This window comes from Cupressus sempervirens, chromosome 2, assembly GCF_028749045.1.
Source record: "Cupressus sempervirens isolate cs-2001-9-10 chromosome 2, ASM2874904v1, whole genome shotgun sequence".
In the NCBI taxonomy this organism is placed as follows: domain Eukaryota; kingdom Viridiplantae; phylum Streptophyta; class Pinopsida; order Cupressales; family Cupressaceae; genus Cupressus; species Cupressus sempervirens.
In genome coordinates, this window is record NC_143119.1 from 230,511,698 (window position 1) to 230,520,736 (window position 9,039).

A 9,039-nucleotide genomic window follows, 5' to 3' on the forward strand; every position below is an offset into this window, starting at 1 on the left:
AATAGAAACATTATAAACATTTATTCTTGTGTAGAATAAATACAAAGAGGGTAGGCAATTACTTGCAAATTTTCATGTTACGGGTTTTACAAGATAGATGTAATTATAGGGTCTTACATAATGAAGTCATTATATATTGGTTGGTTGGTGTTGAAGAATACATGGTTGTATGTTTGAGCATATTATATAATGGATTTGGAAAGGTGAAGATTAATAAAACAATGCGGTATACCACTTAAATTTGGATTGGTCAAAGTTAGGGAAGAGTGTAGTAAACTATTTAAAATACTCTTCTAGGAAAATTGTTCTATCCAAACCTAAAATAAAATGTGTATATGTATTGGATATATATGATGCAAAAATAGGTTGATCTAACTAATAGAAAATGACTCAATGCATAATATCAAAATATTTAACTATTTTTATATAGTGTTATATTTATGGTTGCTAAAGATAGACAATAAATCTTTGGGTGAGGGTAGACTATTATTATACTTATGTCAAGATTCAAGCAACAATTTCTTGAAATTATAGTATTATGTAAAATAGTTTAGTTTCAAATATATAGAAAAAAATTCTATATATGTACAAAACTAAACAAAGATATCAATTTATTTTTTTAAAACCTTAAATTAATGTAGTATTTTTTAATTTTATAACATATTAATACATGAATATAAAATCTATTATATGAAATCTACATCAAACTTTGAAGTAAATACCATGTTATTCATTTCCACCTTTTTTTAATTAATTTCCAACACAAACATAATAATTATTAGATTAACATATCAATGAATGTACCTTGCACCTCAACATCTAATACTAATAAAAGTTCAACATTTGAATTTTTAAATATATAGTTTCTTTCTTACATAAATAAAAGTTCAATAACTTCACACTTTAAAATATAATGATAATAATAATAATTTATAATTTATAAATAATATTAACAAATATATAACATCTTAATTACACCATACCACCATCCTTAAATTTTAACGTGAAGACATTGTCTTACCCCAACCTACCTAGACCACGATCATATGAACTCTTCACACCTTCGTCATAGGCTTGAATTTATATGACTTAAATTAGACTGAGATTAACTAAATTGTTAAAGCCCCGTAATCCCTGATAACTAACTTTTGGTTTCAACCACTCTTTATATCCTACTGCTAAATCATTTACACTGTCTTTTGATTCTTCAGAAAACTGGAACTGCTTACAGAAACTCCAATGGAAAATATTTTTTTCTATCTTCTGCTGCTAGTCTATATTTGTGTTTCATTACAGTCTGATTTTATAATCGCTTGCAATCACGAATACTGGAACAGAAATATAACTTCATGTTCAGATCTTTCCGTTAAGTTCTTTGATGTCCAAGCGTACGGTGCTATAGGCAACGGATTGGGAGATGATACTCTGGTAGTTTATTTTTCTCCTCTTTTTCCATTCAAAATCTTTAGATTTTAGTTATTAAACACTTCAAATTCTGTTTTTAATAATTTAGAGAAAGAAATTTCTATCATTCGAGAAACATGGGGCTTGAAATACGAATGACTGTCGCTATTATCATACATTTTGCCTAAAATTGCAGAGTAAAATGCGCAGTTGTTCAGTGATAAATCCTAGATGCTTATAGTCGCCTTTTAAGTCTCGTTACAGACTTGTTCTATACAAGTACCTGATAGCTAAAAGCGAAAACAATATTTGAAAATAATTTATTTGCACAGCGTAATTTTGAAGAAACTGTATTCTCAGATTGCTATGAACGTTTCTATTTCTGTTTCTAAAAAAATTTTGGAAGCTGTATTTTGTATCGAAGGCGTTTATTTATCCGCAGGAGAACAATCTCCCATCAGAACATATTATTCGGAAAATATTTTAAAGGAATTTCTTGTTTTCGTTTGCTCTGTACATTATTTAGAATTATATTGATATTATTTTTACTAAAACCTCAATTTGAACGGCCTATAGTATACATTCAAAGCTTCTTAACTAAATTTTGAAAAACATTAACTATTACAGTATTTGCGACAAACCTTGTGAAATCGAAGTGATGTCCTTGAAAAATTTGGCTTAGCGGTTTATTTTGTTCGGATCGCGTGATTCTAAGCGGAAAAATTTCTCGTTGCACAAGTTTTCTTTGCTGATTTGTCAATTTAAGGTACAATCAGGGAGCACTTTAATGTTGAATAAGCCTCAGAAAGTATTTTTGATGACGTCTTCTTTACCCTACGTGTAAATTTAGCATCACTTTCATTTAATCGCTTTGATTGAACAGTTCTGTTTACTTATGGACCGTATCTCTAAGCCAATACGGAAAGTATTCATTATTTCACAAAATATACCAGTCTAGGTGTCAAAAAGCGTAGCGATTTATTTCAAATAATCTCTAATTCGATTGCCATGCTCCTGAGTTTTAACACGCAAACGGAAAAGTCCTGCTGGCAGCTTTGAAAAACTAAACAATCGCAGATTTGTTTTTAAATTCCTCGTAAATTTTCACTTTTTGAGTGCCTGGAACACCACCTAACACCTCCTGCTTTGTATCTTTACAATTAAAAATGAACGAGATCAGAAATTTGTATTTAGAACTCTATGTGGAGTTGTTACCACTTACACATTACACGAAGAAATTAAGCCTGAAAAACTTTTAGCGAAAGAATGCAGCTTAGTTAGTGTGTGATATTACTTTTTTTCAAATTACAAAGCTTGTCGATTTCTTTGACTAGAACTCTTTGACTAAGCGTTGCACTTGCTCCTTGTCTTTATGCTGGTGATTTTATGTGAATATGTCTGCTTTTGCAGGCATTCTCACGAGCATGGGCTGCCGCTTGTCCATCTCCTTCCGCGATATTGCTTGTGCCTGGCCTCAAAACATTTCTTGTGAAGCATTCAGTTTTTTTCGGACCGTGTGCACCAGGCTTTAGATTTCAGGTATTGTTTTGGCGTCGTGATCACTAATGCCGCCTTTTTAATAAGCTCAATGAAACCAATTTAACTGTCAAACAACTTTTACAGATAGACGGGACAATAATTGCACCAAAATTTCCTGAACGATGGACGAATGATAAAGTATGGCTTGAATTTAAGCAACTCGAAAATTTCAGCCTGGTGGGAAGGGGCATGTTTTTTGGACAAGGACGTCAATGGTGGTATTCAGCTTGCGAGGTGGTAAATAACAAGGTAAAACTATATTAATCTTCTTTTTTTCAAAATCCCTGAAGATTTCAAGGATTCTCAAAAATATCTAATTCTATTCAAACATTCCAGTTACTTTTACCCCATTTATTAAGTAGGGACATCGGAAATGGTGGTGTTCATAGCCAGAGGTGGATCCAATAAATCCCTAGAGATATATCCAATAGAGAGATCTCAAAACACAAAACCTTTTACCAGTTTAACTCAGAGGAATCCAACATAGACTTACACTGCAATGAAAGCAAATTTGAATTGAAGATTTTGAAAGATCATTATTTGTTATTTGTAAATTAATTTGCTTGAGGAATTACCTCTAATAATGAAAATCGTATTGTTTGGTTTTCATTGCAGCGGGTATGTAGAAGATCGCCAACGGTGAGTAGACATTTCAAAGAACTTTATGCATCCACTTCCTTCTTAATAAGTTATACAATTGATTCTCACCGAACAATGCATGTAATTGTTTGAATATGAAGGCCATTCAATTCGAATATAGCAGAGGGGTCATAATTGCAGGAATAACGATTGTCGAAAGTCCTCGCTCCCATTTAAATTTTCTTGGATGTCAGAATGTCGAAGTCCTTTCGGTTAGAATTTTGGCCCCGGAAACCAGTCCAAATACAGATGGTATTCATTTAGAATTTTCCACAAATGTTCTAGTACGCGACTGCGTTATCGGTTCAGGTAAAGCAGAGTAAAAACTTGTAGATCTGTTACCAATTCAACATATAAGGTCGTGTGCTATCATTTTAGTTTAAGCTGCTGCCAAAAAATTTCAAATATAGAACTTTGACTGAATTCAGATCTTGGGTTTTTCAGCTTTCGTTATATAGTATCTTTTAGTCTAAGCTGCTACCAACAAATTTCAAATATGGAACTTGCAATGAATTCAGTTTTTTTTGGCTTTTAAGCTTTCATGATTTTGCCTTGTTTGAGAAATTTGTCTTTGCAAATAATTTTAAAATTGATTATAGCAACTAATTCCTTTCTTTCCTTGCCCTTTTCCAACTTTCAGAGTACGCAAGAACTCGAACATAAAAATTTAACGACAGATTTTATTATAGATCAAGGACACATAATTACTAACAAAATGTCGAAATCAAATGGAGCAGGGGATGATTGCATCTCAGTCGGTAAAGGATCTTCAAACATCACCATACAGGATCTTACATGCGGACCAGGTCACGGAATAAGGTGCAATATTCTGTACCAAGAAATCCATTTACTCAAAGATCTTACAATAAATGCCATGAAATTGGAAAATAATCATCTCTTGATGTATTAAATCATTAGCCTATCTCCCCTGCAGTGTGGGAAGCCTTGGTAAAAAGCATTCAGCCGACGAGGTTTCCAATGTATTCATAGACGGCGCCAAATTAATAGGAACTCAGAATGGATTAAGAATCAAGACATGGCAGGTACTGAACACAGCTTAACCCATGAAAAATTGAAAGAAATTTGTAAAAACATGGAAAATCCACCCTCTACACATTCTGAATACATAAATTTGAAATTTTGCCACTAATAATAACAGGGAGGTATGGGCTTGGCAAAAAATATTGTATTTTCCAATGTTCAAATGGTAGACACAGCCAACCCAATAATAATCGATCAGTTTTATTGCGATTCACCAATGCCCTGCCACAATCAGGTTCTCTTCTTTAATCCCCTATTTTAACTGTTTGAACTATTTTTGTAACTTTCACTTTTCCTAACTGAAATAACTGAACTATTTTGTTGAGTTCACAGACGTCTGCGGTTCGAATCGCAAATGTAACATTCAGAGACATTACAGGAACTTCGGCAACAAAAGTAGCAGTGCGTCTTTCGTGCAGCAAAGACATACCATGTACAGGCATACTTCTGAGTGACATATCTTTGAAGCTGACCTCAGGTGAGCAGCCTCGATCTTATTGTGAAAATGCACACGGATCGACATGGGGAACTGTAAATCCTCCAAGCTGCCTCATCTAAATTTGTCGACCTACTGAAACGATCAAATCTCGCGCAGACAACAATTAACGAACGTATGGATTGTATGAACAAGAAACAGGAATTTTGAGAAGTAAATGAAGATCTTAGAATGAATCTATGGTCAGAAGCTGTCATGGTAGATAACAATTTTTTTTTATGAGAAAATGAAAAAAATGCAGACAAGCAAATACATTGTATACATTTCATGTTTGGTATATGATTAGAAGCAGACTTCAAAAAACTAGGTGTAATGCGCGACTACAATTCGATGGTCACTGTAGCGTTCTTTGTTGTTAACTTTTGGATAAGGTAGCGATTAAACTATAGTTGGAATATTCCTAATATTGATTTGAAATCCTTTTAATTTACATGTGTATATCTTTTATACACTCCAAATTATGTATACATGTTTCCAACACCAAATTTCTTGTATCATTATAACGAATAAAATAATCAAATGAATAAAAAATAAAATATAATAATTACTAGCACTTGCATCTTTGAAGGATGCAAGTTCTAGCACTTGTGCCTTTTAATGATGTTCTTAAACAGTTATTCATAAAATATCCCTATCTACTCCCTTACTCCCATCTGTATGTCTCTCTTGTTCACAAACATAGATACTCCTTTTTCCCCTTATCTATATTTTATCTTACCTATCTTTATCATTCACTCCTCTCTATATCTCTTTGATTTATTCTATGTATGTGAACTATTTAGATATATCTATCTACTATCCATCTATTCCCTCATATATCTTTATCATTCTCTCTATTTCTCTACCTCCTTCATGTCTCTACCTCCTTCGTGTCTCTCCCTATGATTACCTATCTATTTTTATCACTATCCATCTATTTACATCTTTACCCCTCTTCCTTCATATTTTCATCTTACTCACTCTCTCCCCTACCCCTTCACTCTCTCTTTATCTCTCATTATAATTATATTTCCTTCTAACTCTTCATCTCTATCCCTCCCTCTCCATCTTACTCTATATTTTTATATCTCTTTTTTGTATCTATACATCTCTCTCTAATTCACACATTCTCTCTATCTACCCACCTACCATTTCCTTTATATCATTCTTATACACACATACACCCCTTTCTCTATCCCTGTCTATATTTTATATTACCCTTCTCTTTACCATTCACCTTATCCCCTCTCTCTCATCAATTTTTACCTTTGACCTCTTTAATTATCATTTCTTGTAGCCTTGCCTTGTGAAATGCACACAATCTATCATATTTTCATACAACTAAATAAAATAAACATTTATTGATATAGGTTAGTTTACAAATGCATTGAATATTTACTTTCTAAAAATGTTTTATCTTATTCCTAACCATATTAATGGTTGGTTTGAATTTAAAATTATTAAGTTTACAATATGTATGATTAAGATTTGTAAATGTATACTTTTAATATTGATTAGTCTTAAAACACTATATGAGATGAAAAAAAAAATTTTAAAAACTCTAGTAATGGGACTTTGAATTAAATACATGACAACTCTAGAATTAATTATAAATTTATTATTTATATATAACATATATTATTTTAAAATTTTATACTCTCATTATACTGTATTGAAATTACAATATTGTTATATTTTAAATAATATTATATTATTAATATATTACTTTATATTATATATATCTTATTTATTTTACATTTAGTTTTATGATGTTCCATATAATATTTTACAATTATTTTAATAAATATTGAAAACAAAATAATAAAAGAGAACATAAACCCTAAACCTTAAATTTAGAACAATAAATAATCTTACATTAAATTTTTATATTATTTTGTTTTGTTAAATGAGGTAAGATTATATGAATGGGTGGTTCTTTAAATGATGTAAGATGATATGAATGTTGAAATTATGAAATATTAAATAAATTTTACGTAGAGGAATTTTGAATAAATATATGGCTTTAGGTTTTTTATAGACAATAAAATAAATTATTGCATTTCTCATCCAAATGGTTTTGGCCCTTTTCTTTTTGAAGCCATAAGTTTTCGAATAAATAACTAAAAGAATTTTTTTATAACATGTCCAAACAATATAATATATTAAAAAGGGCTAACATTCATAAAATTCTCTTTCTAATTTTTTTTTCTTTAATTAGTAAATGGTCAAAGCCTTGTGTTGTATTGAATAAATTAAATTGAAATACAAAATTTTTCATTCAAATGGACACTAGTAGAAAAGAACAGAGTAAGAAAACTTCCAGTCTTGTCAGGGACCAAAGTCCTATATTATACAATTTAAAAGGGGCACCCTCCCATTTTTAATACAATTTAAACGAGGCATCATCCCATTTTTAAATGAATAAAAAATATGATGAGACATGAAATTTAACACGAATTATGCCATGAAGAATTAATCTTCTTTTAGTATTTTTTTTGTCTACTTCCAGCTTCTTATATCTTTTGCAATAATCCTTCTATTAGCCTACAATCACACATATCTTTCTTTCCACAAATATTGAAGTGTTTTTACAATATTTGTAATTGCATTTTCTAATACATATTTATCGCATTTCTCTCTTTGTCTATATATAATTTATTATGCATTGGTATACTTAGTTTTTGACTTATCCATTTTTACTATTCTATTCCTTTAAATGATTATACATGTTTGTAGATTCTAAAATAGTGATGTCAATTTATCCAATCAAGTTTAGCTATATTTGAGATGGAATATCATTACTGATAGCAATTTTCCATCCTTCCCTTTGATTACTACATGGCGTTAATGTTTTCACTTTTATTTATGATGTTATACAAATATATCTATAGTTTTTTATGTCCTTATATGCTTAGATATGTATGCATTTATATTAATAGCTAGTTTGATATACTATATTATCTTATACGACTAAAGTTTACATTGTTCTATCTTTTAATATTTCTATTAACTTATTGATTAGTTTACTTATGAAAATTTCCCCGTCAGCTCCCTTATTTGCTAACTGATCTATTACTTTGTTACCTTTCAAAAGAATATGCATAATCTGAATATCTTCGATACAGTCCAGGAGATTTAGAACTTCTTCCAATTTAGAATTTAGAACCTAGTTAGGAGTCTCCCTTTTTCTGATAGCATTTAAGATAATCTGTGAATCTCTTTCAATAATAAGATTTGAAATGCTAAGCTTTAGGTAGATTTGGAGACCTTCTTGAAAGGCTTCTAATTTAACAAGGTTGTTAGTGGTCGATCCTATATATTTAGCCCTTTTAGTGATCCACTTGCTAAATTCATCGTTAATGATGCATCGTATCCCAGAAGTACCAGGATTGCCTTTTGAAGCTCCATCAAAATTTCATTTGGTCCAACCTATCACAGGTGGATTCCAACAACATTTTCTTCTAGCCTCTTTGTTCTTTTTTTGATACATCATTAGGGGATTGACTAGGTTTTTCCAACTTTTTCTCATAAGACCTTCCCATTCTTTAAATGATCCTTTCTCTATTGGAATCTTTGTAAGATGAGAGTTTAATGTTTCAACTATACATGCTTCAATTTTATTAGTTATCTCACATGCCATTCTATTTCTAACTATTACTTCCTTCTCCACCAATATTTCATTCACCATTCCATTCCCCTTAGACTTATGTTTATAACTATTTGCATGTCTATCTCTATTTATACTTATTACCTCTTCCATATGCATCTCTATCTCTATTTATGCTTATTATCTCTTCCATAAGCATCTCTATCTCTATGTATGCTTATTACCTCTTCCATTATAAAGCAAAGTGGAAGAACATTGGTAAGATTTTGAATATTCCAAAACATTGTGCTATTGAAACTTTAAATTGTTTTTTAGAAAGTATGTGATATTATAG

The 9,039-nt window shown here is 30.8% G+C and overlaps 1 protein-coding gene across 1 annotated transcript; it reads left to right on the plus strand.

Annotated features, from left to right (window-relative positions):
- The first annotated feature begins 1,194 nt into the window (after positions 1–1,194).
- On the plus strand, positions 1,195–5,641 carry LOC149571887 (polygalacturonase-like). Its single transcript, XM_089810132.1, has 9 exons — positions 1,195–1,428; positions 2,815–2,943; positions 3,028–3,192; positions 3,559–3,582; positions 3,684–3,891; positions 4,320–4,401; positions 4,517–4,625; positions 4,742–4,858; positions 4,957–5,641. The coding sequence occupies exons 1-9, from the start codon at positions 1,240–1,242 to the stop codon at positions 5,179–5,181; spliced, it is 1,248 nt and encodes a 415-aa protein (XP_089666258.1). The 5' UTR covers positions 1,195–1,239; the 3' UTR covers positions 5,182–5,641.
- Positions 5,642–9,039: the final 3,398 nt, after the last annotated feature.